At 43.5% G+C, this 15,456-nt stretch overlaps 2 protein-coding genes across 3 annotated transcripts in view; both read left to right on the plus strand.

The window, feature by feature from the left end:
- Positions 1-990, plus strand: part of ulk1a (unc-51 like autophagy activating kinase 1a) — a 19,862-nt gene extending 18,872 nt beyond the window's left edge. The window contains exon 28 of the mRNA XM_083555149.1: positions 1-990. This exon is cut by the window's left edge and continues 310 nt beyond it. The gene's annotated coding sequence lies outside the window, so the exon portion shown is untranslated.
- A 1,368-nt stretch (positions 991-2,358) lies between these two features.
- The window catches only part of ep400 (E1A binding protein p400), a 29,549-nt gene continuing 16,451 nt past the window's right edge, over positions 2,359-15,456 (plus strand). The window contains exons 1-22 of one of the 2 annotated variants that reach the window (XM_083554081.1): positions 2,359-2,681; positions 3,440-4,716; positions 5,585-5,692; positions 5,856-5,931; positions 8,089-8,438; positions 8,617-8,901; positions 9,097-9,282; positions 9,424-9,564; positions 9,662-9,740; positions 9,876-9,922; positions 9,997-10,054; positions 10,144-10,227; positions 10,327-10,440; positions 11,154-11,350; positions 11,450-11,627; positions 11,948-12,084; positions 12,187-12,356; positions 12,453-12,627; positions 13,340-13,476; positions 13,721-13,907; positions 13,997-14,166; positions 14,740-14,948. In XM_083554081.1, coding sequence (XP_083410207.1) covers positions 3,484-4,716; positions 5,585-5,692; positions 5,856-5,931; positions 8,089-8,438; positions 8,617-8,901; positions 9,097-9,282; positions 9,424-9,564; positions 9,662-9,740; positions 9,876-9,922; positions 9,997-10,054; positions 10,144-10,227; positions 10,327-10,440; positions 11,154-11,350; positions 11,450-11,627; positions 11,948-12,084; positions 12,187-12,356; positions 12,453-12,627; positions 13,340-13,476; positions 13,721-13,907; positions 13,997-14,166; positions 14,740-14,948 — 4,321 coding nt within the window. In that variant the 5' untranslated portion in view covers positions 2,359-2,681; positions 3,440-3,483. Of the gene's footprint in view, positions 2,682-3,439; positions 4,717-5,584; positions 5,693-5,855; positions 5,932-6,266; positions 6,429-8,088; positions 8,439-8,616; positions 8,902-9,096; positions 9,283-9,423; positions 9,565-9,661; positions 9,741-9,875; positions 9,923-9,996; positions 10,055-10,143; positions 10,228-10,326; positions 10,441-11,153; positions 11,351-11,449; positions 11,628-11,947; positions 12,085-12,186; positions 12,357-12,452; positions 12,628-13,339; positions 13,477-13,720; positions 13,908-13,996; positions 14,167-14,739; positions 14,949-15,456 lie in introns of those variants that run through there. The other variant, XM_083554082.1, reaches the window with a different exon arrangement.

Consider the following 15,456-nt stretch of genomic DNA (forward strand, 5'->3'; position numbering starts at 1 on the left):
CAGGAATTTGCCAATGACTTCTCCCACTTGTGCTTTTTATCCGTTTATAGTTACCTTTGATTTTATAACGATTATAGGACACAATAATCGGTTTATTACTGGTCTTAGATCCATCGTACGAGTCCCTGGCGAGCTGCCGTTATGAGAAAACACCTTCCGGCCAATCAGAATGGAGAATTCGAAGGCGCTGTGGTATACATTGGGTTTGAAGCTCATCCTGGTTGAAAGTTTTTACAGTGTTTGAAGTTCGTATGAATTAGTTCATTACTCTTTTTTTTTTTTACATTGACTGCAGTTAATAACTCTGAATCTGCTCATCCAGTTCCATGTCATGGCTTCTCATTAGATAGATTGTGTGTTTTTTGTGACTTTTTAATGCTCTAAAGCATGACCTTGCGTGTTGTTACAGTGGAAATGAAGGCCGACTTGGTAGTCTTGATTGAGAAGGTCAAACGGCCGGCGTTGTGTATGTGTTCTACAGAACAAGTCCGAATTCTATTTATAAGTGATAGACCAACCGTTTATTTTGTTTCTTTTTTCCTGAGCGTTGAATCGCTGTGTGATCTTCTGTACTCTGATACAATACTTGATGTAATTATTGTGAGAACGGTTTGTACTTTACTACTGTATTTGAATTATTTACAGCTGAACTTACAATGAAGCACTTTATGAACGAGAGCGATAAGCGTGTCTGCTGTAGAGGAGCTGAGCACGCTCGCTTTGTAGCTTTCATTTAATTTTATTCTGATGTATGAAGCACCTTTTTTTTTAAGGAAATAATGCACACAACGCACATGGATCAAGTGTTCTAACTGTCGAAACTTTTTTTTCTACGTCACACGATGGCCTTATGTATGCACACCGAATGCACATTAGCACATGTTGTATATACGATGTTTATGAAGTCTGGATGCTATTTTTTAAGGTTTGTAATGTTTTGTTGATTTGTGTGGATGTGTGTTGATCAGAAATAAAGTTTGGTCCCATTTTTATGTGGCTTTAAGGCATTTTCTTCACACACACACACACACACACACACACACACAAAGGATTGATTTCAGGAACACATCAGCATCACCAGAACCCTAAAAAAAAAGGGTTCAACTCAATCATGAGTTTGTTTGGTCAAAATAAATATTCATACTGTTAAATAACTGGGTTTGTTGCTTAAAAACAAAAGGAACATGTGTGTGTGTCTAAAAAAAAAAGGACTTGGTGTTTCCACACTTTAGACAGGTGATAGAGAGAAAGACAGACAGACAGATAGACTGATTTATAGAGAGACAAATAGATGTGTGTATAGACATCTAGACAGACAGACAGACAGACAGACAGATAGATAGATAGATAGATAGATAGATAGATAGATAGATAGATAGATAGATAGATAGATAGATAGATAGATAGATAGATAGATAGATAAAAGTCGAAATTCTGTTTTAGATAAGATCAGAAGTGTTAATGTTGTTTTTAAGCCTTTTTTTTTTAAACAAATATTTAAGAAATAAAATTTCTTATTTTTTTTTTTTTTGTCCCCTGGTGGTCTAGTGGTTAAGATGCAGCGCTCCCACCGCTGCGACCCGGGTTCGATTCCCGGTCAGGGAACCATCCCCAGCCACTCTTAGTGCCGGTCCCAAGCCCGGATAAATTGGGGAGGGTTGCGTTAGGAAGGGCATCCAGCGTAAAACATGTGCCAAATCAAACGTGCGGAGGATCCGCTGTGGCGACCCCTAACGGGAGAAGCCGAAAAGAAACTATTTAAGAAATAAAATTAACAGATACAATATTTTTTTCTTTAATCAATTTGTGTATTGGCTTTTACTTTATATAATAATTACTCAGGTACTGTAACAGGTAAACAGCAGTGACTCCAAACCGTCTGTTTCTCTTTTTATTAGTATAATAATAATAATAATAATAATAATAATAATAATAATGATGATGATAATGATGATGATTATAATAATAATGATAATAATAATAATAATAATAATAATAGTAATAATAATAATAATAATAATAATAATAATGATGATTATAATAATAATAATAATAATAATAATAATAATAATAATAATAATAATAATGATGATTATAATAATAATAATAATAATAATAATAATAACAAATAAAATAATATAAAATTAAAGTCTCTCTTGTTTGATTGACCCTCACACGAAAGGCTCTCATTGGTCGAGATCTAAAATTCCTCTTTATGATTCGTTCGATTTTTCGTTCAATCAATTTCAAATCCCGCCTTTTTTTCCTCTCTCTCTTTTTTTTTTTTTTAAATGTACACACAAGAGCACTTCCGGGTAACGGGAGAAGAAAGAAAGTGGGGACGATTTAAACCAAGCTGTGCTTTAATAATAAATGAAGCTTAGTTAGACTCGTCTAATACTATATGAGACCCCACACGTCATTATTTTATAAATTTTATTCGCCTCATTATTAATGAATAAATGAATAATGAATAAAGAATAAAACAGCACTGAGCTAGCGCGCATGCGCAGATTGAGCCGTTTTTGACAGAGGTAGCTAACTGTCGCCATGTTTCCCACAGAGCCGCGACGCTGTTTATAAAAATCCACCCGGTGCGGTTCTGGTGCTGCTGGGGCGTCTGTACAGCCTTTATATCCACCCTGGGGTTTATTTGTGCACGGCAGGGACGGGACATCAGTGTGTAAGTTTGTGGAGAACCGTTGGTGCGTGTGTGTTTGTGTGTGTGTCCTGTTGCTAGCGGTGTGTGTGTGTGTGTGTCTTAGCGCGGGCTTGTTGTTAGCTCGCGAGCGCTTGACGGAAAACCTCCGCGCCGCTGAATGTGGAGTTTTAGCTCACATTAAAGCAGCACGTGTTATAAAATAATGTCCTTAAAGCGGGGTTTTAGGTGTTCAAAGACTCTGGAATTAAAACTGAGTTAATTCGGTCATGTATTTGTTTGCTAGCTTGTTAGCCTGCTAGCTGTAAGCGGACCTAGCATGCTAGTTACAGCAGGTCAATGATAACAACAAAGCAGATTGGATTTTATTTTAATGTGGTTTTTTTTGGAATGAAAACTTTTTCTGCGCAAAACGTATTAATGATTAAGTGCTTTCTTTATTATTTATGCAAACTATATATATTGACATACACACATTATACATATACATACATATACACGTATTCTATTCCCAAAAGTTTGCGGACACCTGGTCATTAGTGTGGTATGTGCTTCCTGAGCATCGCATTGAACATAGAGTCCCAATTTGCTAAAAATAATAAATAATAATATATTTATAATATAATATATAAAAACTGATATAGGTGAAGAGAGGAGGCCTGAGGTGCTGTCAGTGTTCCGATTCACCCCAAAGGTGTTCAGTTTTGTGTGTGTGTGTGTGTGTGTGTGTGTGTGTATATATATAGGAATAAGTTTCTTTATGTGCTTTTTTCCCCCCAGGGGGGTGTCATTATTTTTGTGCGCCGCCGTGTCAGTGCCACGCAATGCACCATGGAGGAGGTCCACCAAACATCCAGCGAAATCCTCAGCGATCCAAAACCTTCACGGGTTCTGAAGCAGAGGAACAACAGCAACAACCAAACACAGTTACACAACAACCACCTGCAGCTGTCACTCATCCCCAGTCGCCGGTGACGACGTTCACTACGGTGGCGAGCCCCGCGGTCTCTGCTCCTCAGTCCCCCAATTACCAGATCATCATGAGCCGAAGCCCCGTGGCCGGCCAGAACGTGAACATCACCTTGCAGAACGTAGGACCGATGGTCCCTGCGAACCAGCAGATCACGCTGACTCCGGCTTCGCCCAGCTTCCAGCACCAGGCAACGCAGTGGAGGTTCGAGCACGGCCCGTCTTCCTACATCCAGGTGACTTCGCCGCTCCCGCAGCCGATTCAGCCCCAGAGTCCAACACAGCAAAGCTCCGTCCCGCTGCAGGCCGTGCCCAGGCCTGGCGCCGCTCTCGGGGTGTGTGCGCAAAGCCCTACGCGCTTCGTCGAAGCTGGAATCATGGTGCGCCAGATCAACCTCAGCAGTCCGCCTGCGAGCGGGCACTTTGTGTACCAGGATAACACGGGATTGACTCAGCTGGCTCCGACGACGGTGGGCACCGTGCAGCTGGCGTCTCCAGCCGGGACGCCGGCATCGGTCAGGGAGCGACGTCTCTCTCAGCCTCACTCTCAAACCGGAGGCACTATCCATCACCTCGGCCCGCAGAGTCCCGTGGCGTCCGGAGCTTCTCTGCCGGCTCTGTCCAGCCCCGGGCACATCACCACATCCAATCTTCCTCCTCAGATCAGCAGCATCATCCAGGGGCAGCTCCGGCCCTCTGTCGCAGGAGTCACGGCAACCGGAATGACTTCCTTTGGCGCGGCCCCTCCTCCCTCGAGTCCTTCTCGGAGTATCACGAACCCCCTGCTGACTCCCAAAAAGGTTCAGCCTAAGAAGCTGGAGGAGATCGCGCCTCCTAACGCCGAGGTTGCTCAGCTGAGGAAGCAGTGTTTGGAGCATCACACCAAGAAGATGGACAGCGTGAAGGACGTGTTCAAGGACTACCTGATCGAACTCTTCTTTCTGCAGCACCTGCAAGGCAACATGATGGACTACCTGGCCTTCAAGAAAAAGCCGTGCGTGCCGCTCTTCACCTACCTGCGGCAGAACGATCTCGACCTCGAGGACGAAGACGAAGAAGAGGAGCAATCCGAAGTCATCAACGACGAGGTAACGTGTCCTGCATGTGTTGTGTTTTTTGTTTTGTTTTTATAATAATGGGAATTAAAGGTACATGGGAAGGTCTGAAGGGAACATCATCCTTTATATACACCATATATATATATATATACACACACACATACACACTGATCAGGCGTAACATTGACATAACGTTATGAGCGGTGAAGTGAAGAACACTGATGATCTCTTCATCATGGCACCTGTTAGTCTGTTAGTGGGTGGAGATATTTATTAGGCAGCAAGTGAACAATTTGTCCTCAAACTCGACGTGTTGGAAGCAGGAAAAATGGGCGAGTTTGACAAAATGTGACGTCTAGACGTCTGGGTCTGAGCATCTCCAAAACTGCAGCTCTTGTGAGATGTTCCTGGTCTGCAGTGGTCAGTATTTATCAAAAGTGCTTCAAGGAAGGAACAGTGGTGAACCAGCGACAGGGTCGTGGGCGGCCGAGGCTCATTAATGCACCTGGTCCGTGTGGTCCGATCCAACAGACGAGCTCCTGTAGCTCAAACTACTGAAGAAGTTCATGCTGTTGCTGCTCCATGGAGGGGGACCAACACCATGTCAGGCAGGTGGTCAAAATGTTACGCCTGTTCAGTGTGTATATGTATATATTATGTGTATGTGATGTAATGCCATGTGAGTAACCGAGTAAGTCGGTCATTAACAGTACCCCTAAGTACCTTCAATTCCTGTTGTTGCCATAATTTTTTTTTCTCATCATATCAACATTTGCATCATATGAAGAGCAGCAGTGCGAAATGACTTCCATGAAACCTTCTCATTCAGCAGCCATTTTTATTTCAGGGACACTGTGCGAGCGTTGTATGTACATCTGTTTCTATGACAACCACTCAGGTGAAAGTAGTGACAGGAAAAGACGGCCAGACGGTGACTCCCGTCGCCATATCCACCCAGCTCCCTCCCAACGTATCGGCTGCGTTCTCCACTCAGCCGCAGTTTCAGGTGGGACAATTCCTAGAAAGCCCTTCCTTACTGTTTTTTTTTTTTTTTTTTTTCCCACCTCCCCACCCCACTCAATTGTTGATAATTGTTCAGATAATCATGGAAATGGTGAAATAATTGTGACATATTTTGCAAGTATTTTGATCCTTTTCGACGTCCACAGGCTCATTCTGCTGCAGTTGGCAACATTTCCAATCCCGTGGACTTGGAAGCCTTCAAACGGCAGCAAGCTCAAGCAGGTAGACCAGCGCCGATGCAGGATCTTTTTATTATTTTTTTCTCTCTTTTTTTTTTTTTTTTTTTTTCCCCCTTCCCCTTCTTTATTTCCTCCTTCCTTCCTCTTTCTTTCCTTCATTTCCTCCTCGAATTTGCTTCTGCTTAATCAATATTCAGCATCTTTTCCCAGCGCTCTGTGTTATCGAAGCCCATAAAACGGGGAGCACCGCTTCCTAACGTCCTACTGCTGGTGTGCAATCGTCATTGCTGTGTGCCTAGTGTTTTTTTGTTTTTGGTTTTTTTTTTTTCTCTCTTCTTCTTCTTCTTCTTCTTCTTCCCTTTTCAATCTTTCTAAAACTTTTTTTTGCGTGTTGAGGGTGTTGTGTGTTTTGCATCCCAGATCAGGCTAAGCGGTCCCGGATCGAAGTGGTTCGCCACGGGATGATATTCCAGCACCCCGTTGTAGTTCCTTTAGGATCTCCCGGCGTTCCCCTCCAGCAGCTTATGCCGACAGCGCAAGGTAGGAGTGCCGCTGTTTTGTTCTCCGCATCCACGGCCCCACCCCCCCGGTTCCACCACTCTTGTGTCCGTTGGTTGAGAGACGCTGCTGGAGGTCAAAAATCCACCCAAGAGAGTTAATGCCTACTCATTTATTTGATTTTTTTTCTTTGACCCACAAAATCCGATTCACTCTCTTCGACACCCCCCCACACACACACACTGCCCCCCCCCTCCCCCCAACCCCCACTCACACACTGGAATTCGAGAAGCACCAGAAGATCCTGCAGAAGTCTGAAAGGGGAGAATCGTCTGAAAGGGAAAACGTCTGGCATTTCTCATTTCCTTCCTTTTTATGATTTGACACAATGCGATCATTTCTTTGCCGGCTCACTGGACCACGAGTCTTAGCCAGCTGGGCTTCTTCACCTTTTTTATTTATTTTTTTTGTGTGTGTGTCTGTCTTTTATTAAAAAAAAATCCATCTTGACATTTCGTACCGGCTCCGCCCTCTTCCTCATCGCATCTTCGTTTAGCACACGGTCCACGTGCATCTTGGTTTCATCTAGAAGTCATCTTTTTTCCTCCCACCTCATTCCTGGTTTCTCCAGCATTTTGTCACCGACTCGGCCTCCATCCCTCAGTCCAGGTAAACTAACGAGCCCGAAGTGACTCAGGAGTTCAAAACCACCTTCCCCACTTCATTACACGGCAAACGATTTGGCGTACAGGCTCGCTTGATGTTGAGGTGCTTCTTTAAGTGTCCACTTTATACGCAGCACTGTCCTGCTTTTGCCCCCACCCCCAACCCCCCAATCTGCCCTCCTGCCCCCTTGTCTTTATTCTGCTCTTACCCCCTGCTTTGCTCTGTTGTATAAGCTGTCTAAATGCACTGTAATGTACAAGGTGTAACACGCATGCTCATCCTACAGTGTCTGTGCTTAGTTGCATTTTTTTTTTTTTTTTTCTTTCCCCTCATTTCTTTTGCTGTTCTTCTCTTATCACTGTTTTATTCCCTCATCCTTCTTTTATTTTGTATGAATTTTTTTTTCTAAATTATGCATGCGATTTTATAGTAGAATTATTAAACATGAGTACTTAGTTGTTGTTTTTTTCTATTATTATAATTTGATTTTTATTTATTAAACATGAATTTCTTGTTTATAACGTAATCATTATTACATAGATTATTTTTTTTTTTTACCAAATTATACCATTAACATCACGACCATTAAAAGTTAATTTAATGCTATATGATAGTTATGTTTTGAGGCTTTTTAATATTTATAATATGCATTTATATAAATATTTGAAAATGTGGTGTTTTCAATGTTTCCTCTTGTCCTTCTGGCGACTCTCCTGTACCTTTCTCCTTTCCATGCACCATCTCTTTTGCATTTTCGATTCTCTCTATTTTTCCGGGTTTTTTTTTTTCTCCCCCTTCCATTATTTTTTGCCTCTCTCTCTTTCTCTCTTTTCTCTCCTTCCTTGCCACTCGATCGATCTTGCTCATATTTTACCTCACAATCTTTTTTCTCCCCCCCACATTTATCTTTCTTTTACTCCCACTTTCTATTTTCTGTTCTTTCCTTCCCGGTACTCCTGTCTCACTTCCATTCCCACACTCTTTTCTTTCCATCCGGCTCTCTCTGTCTCTATATCTTCCCTTCATTCTCTCTCAGGTGGCATGCCACCAACCCCACAGGCAGTCCATATAGGGGGGCAGAACCAGAACCAACAGCAGTATGACCCGTCCAAAGGCCCCCCAGTGCAGAACGCAGCCAGTCTCCACACTCCTCCACCACAGCTGCCAGGTCGACTTCCCCAGTCTGCCTCGCTGCCTCTAGCGCTGTCTCAGGCTCAGCCTGTGGTGCTCGAGCAGCAGGCCCAGGCACCAGGAGGCCAGCTCCAGGCCCAGGTAAAGCTGCAGGGGGCAGGAGCTGTTCTGGCTGCAGTCAACCCACAGCTTCAGATGCAGCTCCAAATACAACAGCACCAGCAAACACACACAGTGATGCAACCAGCACCGGCTGTGAGTAAAAAAAACTAAAAATGTGTACATATGGTAAAGAGTTATTGCATCATAAAATATTAGAGCCAATCTGGTTTTAGTATGCAAATCAATTCAATGCAAAACAGGGCAAATCATGTTTCCTAATTTGCATATGTAGGATCATGTCATAAATTCTTTCTTCATCCTCTCCCCTTAGACTGTCACGCTGGTCCGGCCCGGAGCCGAGAACTCCCAGCCCGCTCAGCGTATCTTATCCAACCCCCTGTCCTCCTCAGTCATGTCCAGTGCACCGATGCCCTCCCCTCTCCCATCCACACCAGTCCGGACCCCTGCGTCTCACACGGTCTCCCCTGTATCGCACTCCAAACTCGCCACTGCCAGCGGCGCTCAGGCACTCAAGCTGTCCACGCTGAGCCAGGGCTCGGCTACAAACAACGCCCAGGAGAGCTCCCAGGACAAGCAGGCAGAGCAGGCCAAGCTGGTGAGCTCCAGAATAGGAATGAACAGTTGGAGAACTGTCTATTGAACGTGGATTGGTGTTAATTTGTAAATCATTATTTCAGATGTTAAATATTGTCTTAAAAAAATGGAATGAGTGGAATTTTAAAATGGAAAATGTGTAGTTCTGATCACGTTTTTTTTTCTAAAACGTTACTGTACGTGTGACCGCGTGTAGGAGAGCCACGTCCACCAACGCATCTCTGAACTCAGGAAGGAGGGCCAGTGGTCAGCTAGCCGGCTGCCTAAACTTCAGGAAGCCAGCAGACCAAAGTCTCACTGGGACTACCTGCTGGAGGAGATGCAGTGGATGGCTGCCGATTTCGCCCAGGAGAGACGCTGGAAGATGGCTGCTGCCAAAAAGGTGAGAGATTTTCCAGCTGTATACTGGTGTTTTTGTTTGTGTTTTTAAGTGTGAAAAATGTGTCCGTTGTATTTATATTACCAACACAAGTCAAAAGAAAACGCACTCTTCAGATACACCAATGCTCTTTGCTGGTTTTAGCTTGTGCGCACTTGTGCCCGTTATCACGTCGAAGTGAGGAAGGCCGAAGAGAGGAAGAAGACGGAGGAGGAGCTAAGGTTGAGGAACATCGCCAGCGTCATCGCACGTGAGGTGGACTACTTCTGGTCCAACATTGAGCAGGTAAAAAAAATAAAAATAAAAATTCAAATGAATACAATAACTTCTCCTCGGAAATATTTGTGATCCTCAGTGTTCTCTGGTGTCCTTGCTGTTTCAGGTCGTGGAAATCAAACTCCATTTGGACGTCTCGGGCAAAAGACAGAAAGCACTCAGGATACAGAAATCAGGAAATAAAGGTGTGTGTGTGTGTGTGTGTGTGTGTGTGTGTGTGTGTGTGTGTGTGTGTGTGTGTGTGTTTTCATGTAAAATATATTTTTTTTCTTTTTTTAAATGAAACCTTTAATTAGGTTTATTGTTTGTTGTTGATTCAGGACAAAGCAGTAAATCTAAAGCTGTACCAGAGAAGGACAGCAGAGTGGTGAGACGAATTTTAATTATTTATTAATTCAGTCCAAATTGCGCACGTTTTACCGCTTTATCTCGTTTCTTCAGGAGTCTGCCAGCACCAGCCGCAAGAGAAAGACGAGCGTGTCTTTATCAGAAGAAGAAGGTATGTACGCTGATTACACGCTGATTTCAAAGCCTTTATTCGCCTTCGTGACCGGATAAAACCATACGTGTGTGTTTTTTCTGCTGAAGATGAGGAGAGCACCATAGAGGAGCAGGAGGCTATGGAAGTGGCTGCTGAGCAAAAAGAAGAGCTGGTCGAACTCACTAAGGAAGGTCAGTTAAAGCACTTACGCTCTTCTTCTGCTCATTTTTGTCATTTGGGATGTTTTTGGTGTTTCGCATAAACAAGTGTTCTACGATTTGTTATGGTAGCCGAGGTGCCGCTGGAGGCTTTGGTGAGGAAATACGCCGGCGCGTATGCAGAAGGGTTCGAGTGGCCTCAGCCTGCCTGCCGGAGCGAGGACGAGGAGAAAGATGAAGCCGAAGGCACTGTTTTTTCCTCATTTATATTTTTTATATCAGTGTATATTAATAGTAACGATTACGGGGTTTAACGGTACACCAAATTTACGGTTCAGTTTCGGGAAAAAATGCTAAAACATTTAATTGCAGTTCATTATTATTTGTTTACATTTTTTTATTATTAAAATAAAATGCCTGCTCGGTTTAAATAAAATATAAAAAAAAAAATCTAATCCAATAAATCTAATACCCTTTTTTTTTATTATATTGATTAAATTGAGTAATTGTTTAAAAAGGCACAAATTAAATCGATTGAATAAAATGTAATAATACCCAAAACTGTTCTAAACAATTGTCTGCATTTAAGAAGCACACGATTTATTAATTTAATTATACATAAAACACAAAAGGATTCTTATCGCTAGACTGTCAAAAAAAAAAAAAAAAAAGCCGTTAGCGAGGACTGGAGGCGTCATGCGAGTCGCCACGGCGACACTGCGCTCAAAATGCGAGGCGAGGACCAAACAAACCCGAGGCCCGGCACGTAATATGTCCGTGAGGGAACTCCGAATTTAGCCACGTTTCACCGTTTCGATCACGTGTTAACATTCTGACTGGAAAAAAAAACCCTAAATTCATTCAGAGGTGCCATTATTTCTGCATTTGGCAAAAATGTGAGAATTCTTTCGTTTACGTGTCCTGAAATATTTTTTTTTCCATCTTCTCTGCTATGTTAGACACGGACAGTTGTCCACTGGACAGCCCCCACGAGGCGGTCCTTATCGACACGCTTCTGAGCGAGGAGCAGTACCGTGGACCAGATCGGAGCAGCAACGCTTCAGGAACCGACGGCAAACCCATGAAGGATATAGCAGAAGTGTCCCGGGCTACAGACCTGATCCTGCCTAAAGGCAGCGCTAAAACCACACCAACAGTCAGTTTCTCTTACGCTTCACTTCCTTTTCCATTCACACGAGTTTCATTTCAGGTCCTCAACTCTTCTTTCTTTCTTTCTTTCTTTTCTTTTTTAAAGGCTTGTTTTCCCATGCCATCCCTCCTTCATGGCTCTTTGAGAGATTACCAGCAGGTGGGTGTGGAGTGGTTTGCTAACCTTCACCGGAAACATCTCAATGGCATTCTGGCAGACGAGGCCGGACTGGGCAAGACCGTCCAGACGGTAGCATACCTCGCACACCTGGCCTGTCATGAAGGTGTGTGTTCAAGGACTGTACTATTGTTAATGTAGGGGTGTAAAGTGCTGGAGCTCATCTACAGCTCCTTGTTCTGATTAGTCTGGTAGGAGTAACATCTGTGGAATTGTTTAGCCAGTAGAATGTTTAGCCAGGAGATTTGTAATTTATTCCTATAAATTCCTCCTGGTAACTTTCCAACTTGGAATATTTCCTAAATTCCCCAGATGAAATTCCTATGGAAAGTTTCTAGAAATTTACAGAAAGTTTTCTGCAACCCCAGTTGTATCAGAAATGCTGGTTGGAAGTCCAGATGATGATGATGATGATATTATTTGCAGGTATATGGGGTCCACACCTGGTGGTTGTGCGAACCTGCAAGCTGCTAAACTGGGAAATGGAGTTCAAGCGCTGGTGCCCAGGCCTCAAAATCCTCTTGTATTTGGGCAGCAAGAAAGATCGCAGACGCAAACGATCGGTAAACGCCGCGTTTTTCGTTCCATCGCTCCCTTGTGTAGCTTAATGCCGATAGCCTTGTGCCGATATCCTCACCCCCGACAATTTCCTCATCTCTTTGCAGTGGTGGTCCGAGCCCAACGGCTTCCACGTGTGTCTCACGTCATACAAGCTGCTCCTGAAAGACCAGGCTCACTTCCTGAAGAGGCGCTGGAGGCACCTGGTGCTTGACGAAGTGCAGCTGATCAAGAACATGACCGAGAAACACTGGGAAACCATCTTCACCCTCAGGAGGTCAGACTTCTTCTTCTACCTTTCTGTCCAGGGACAAATAAAAAGGTGTTTTTGTGCATTAGTTGAAAATCGATGTTGCTTCATTTGGTTGTACAGCCAGCAGAGGATCTTGCTGATCAACAGCCCTCTACAGAACACACTGAGAGAGCTGTGGACCATGATCCACTTCCTCCTGCCTGGAATCACACGCTCGTACCTCGACTTCCCCATACAACCCGGGGCAGACCAGAACCAGGACTACTGCCACAAACTGGTCATCAGGCTACATAGGGTAGAGAGACACACACACACACACACACACACACTCTCTTTAATTTTATACCTTCTGTCCCATCTTGTTATGCTTTTTATAGACAAGGAAGACCATGAAAAATTAGTGTGGATATTGTAAATATTTTTAAACGCACGTAAAATAGTTATTAAAAGCTTCATTATATTTATATTTATGCCGTTATCATTATAGGCTGTATGTTAACTTATTCGGAGAAAACCAGTAGTTCTATGTGAAATCAGACACCCACATATACCTAAAACGGCAGTAATAGATCAGAGACATATCCGTTTTATCCCCCCAGACCAAAAAAAAAAAAAAAAAGCTACGTCCGGCAATTAAAACCGTCCGTGTGGAAACATAGCAAAAGTTCATGTGGGTGTCTTGATGATTTACGTCATTTCAAACAACCTACAAACTTTGAAAACATTGACAAGAATATTTTGTGTTCATAGAAAAACAAATAAGTTGGATTTCGTTGGAGTTTATTTATTTATTTATATCTGAGTAAATAATGGACGTCATGAATAAACGTCTGTTGCGTTGAAGGTTCCACCACTGATCATCAATCTAGTCTCTAGCGTATGCCGGAGTGGTGAGTTATACTGACTCCGACCGGTTAAGAGCTTCGTTTTAGTTCCAGTGTATTTATTAGATGTCACTCTGATCGGCTGTGTTTTTAAAAGCCAAAAACCTGAAATTCTGTGCACAGATGATTCAGCCGTTCATCCTGCGCCGCTCCAAAAGAGATGTGGAGAAACAGCTGCCCAAAAAGTACGAGCACATCCTGAAATGCCGGCTCTCCGCCAGACAGAAGAGCATGTACGAGGACATCCTCACACAGCCCAGGTCTGTGTCTCCTGCGTCTCGGTGTTTAATAGTGCATAAAGGGGTACTGCTATCGAACTGAATGCTGTTTTTTCGTGTGTGTGTGTGTGTGTGTGTGTGTGTGTGTGTGTGTGTGTGTGTGTGTGTGTGTGTGTGTGTGTGTGTGTGTGTGTGTGTGTGTGTGTGTGTGTGTGTGTGTGTGTGTGTGTGTGTGTGTGTGTGTGTGTGTGTGTGTGTGTGTGTGTGTGTGTGTGTGTGTGTGTAGTGCCCAGGAGGCTCTAAAGACAGGACACTTTGTGAGCGTGCTGCAGGTTCTGATGCAGCTGCAGAGGATCTGTAATCACCCTGATTTGATCCAGATCAGAGACACTGCTAACTCATACACGTGCCAGAGCCTGCAGTTCAACACACCGTCTTTACTGCTCACAGCTCTGCACAAGGACCAGTGGAAGGTGTGTGTGTGGTGTTTTGATGTGTGTTGCAAAACTGTGCACCTATTTCCGTTTTCTTTATTGTGTGCGTGTCTCTCTCTCCCTGGCAGACTGTGGACTTGTCCCTCTTTGACCTGATCAGTAATGAAGGCAGACTGACTCGCTTCGAGACCACAGAAGTTCTTCCCAAACTCAGACTGAGTCAGCAGCTGATCGAGGAGATCCACAGTGCACCTGAACCTCCACCCAGACCCAAACGGTGCATGATCAAGCCCATGAGGTCAGAAAAATAAATACTATAAAGAACATATCATTTGATGTGTTTATCAACTGAATAGAGTTTATCCTTCTTCAAATTTTCTCTCTCTCTCTCTCTCTCTCTCTCTCTCTCTCTCTCCTCATGTTCACTCTTTCCTTCTTTCTCTTCCTTTTTCCCTGTGTCTGTCTGCCCCATCACTTATTCTTTTACCTTTCACTCTCTTTTTTTTTTTCTGTCTCACTCTTTTCTTTCTTTCTTCTGTGTTTCTGTCTCCCTCATTCTCACTCCATTTCTTTCTTTCATTCTTTTTCCTTTCTTCTCTCATTTTCTTTCTTCCTTCTATGTATCTCTCCCATTTCACTCTTTCTCTTTCTTTTTGTTTATTTTTCTGTCTCCTTCTCTTTTTTTCGCCTCTTGCTTCCATTTCTGTGTATCCATCTTCCCCTTTTCACTCTTACTTTTTCTGTCTTCTCATTCTCTCTCTCTCTCGCCATCATTTTGTCTGCTCTTTTTTTTTTAAATTTGTATTAAAGTTTTTGTATAAGCGTGACATTGTGTCACTGAGCTGTGTGTGTGTGTGTGTGTGTGTTTCAGGTTGTTCCAGCCTGTGCAGTATGGGGCAAAACCGGAGGGACGTCTCGTTCCCCTCATCAACACTTCACAAGGCCAGCGCTCCACTTCTACCACCACTTCTACCAGCACTTCTGCCCCCACCACCACCACCACCACTACCCCTACTGCTGTTGCTCAGAACACCCAGCCCAGGGGCAAATCACCTGTTACTACCACCCCGTCCACTCAGAGTAAGACTTTAGTATGTTTTTGGTGTTTGTGGAGTAACATCTACTTCTCTTTCCAGCATCTGTACAAAGATTCATTTCACACCTGTTTTCCTGACCTGCAGGTCGTCCTTCAGATCATAACAGCCAGTTGTTGTATGTTTCATGATTTGTTGGAAGCTTTTACAGGACGCCTCCGGACCGAAGTAACGACGTTCCTCTCGGATTTCAGGGGAAAGTTGTGTTTTTGTTCCTGACGGTCCCGAACAAGACGCTATTGTATTTACTGTGTGGTTGAGTGTTTTGTTTTCCAAGAACATATCCGACATGCTACGTAACAGAATGTGTAACGCTACACGTATTCGTAACTCAGTTTTTCAGTACAGGGCTTTTTTTTTTTTTTTTTTTACATGCGAAACAAAGTTCCCTCAGGAACGTCTTGTGAACGTAGGTTAGTCTCCGCTTCACATTTTACACGCTTTTTAAAATGACTATTGTACTTGAACACACACACAATGCCAGAGGTATAAAA

The sequence above is a fragment of the Silurus aristotelis genome, assembly GCF_946808225.1.
Source record: "Silurus aristotelis genome assembly, chromosome: 11".
Taxonomy (NCBI): Eukaryota; Metazoa; Chordata; class Actinopteri; order Siluriformes; family Siluridae; genus Silurus; species Silurus aristotelis.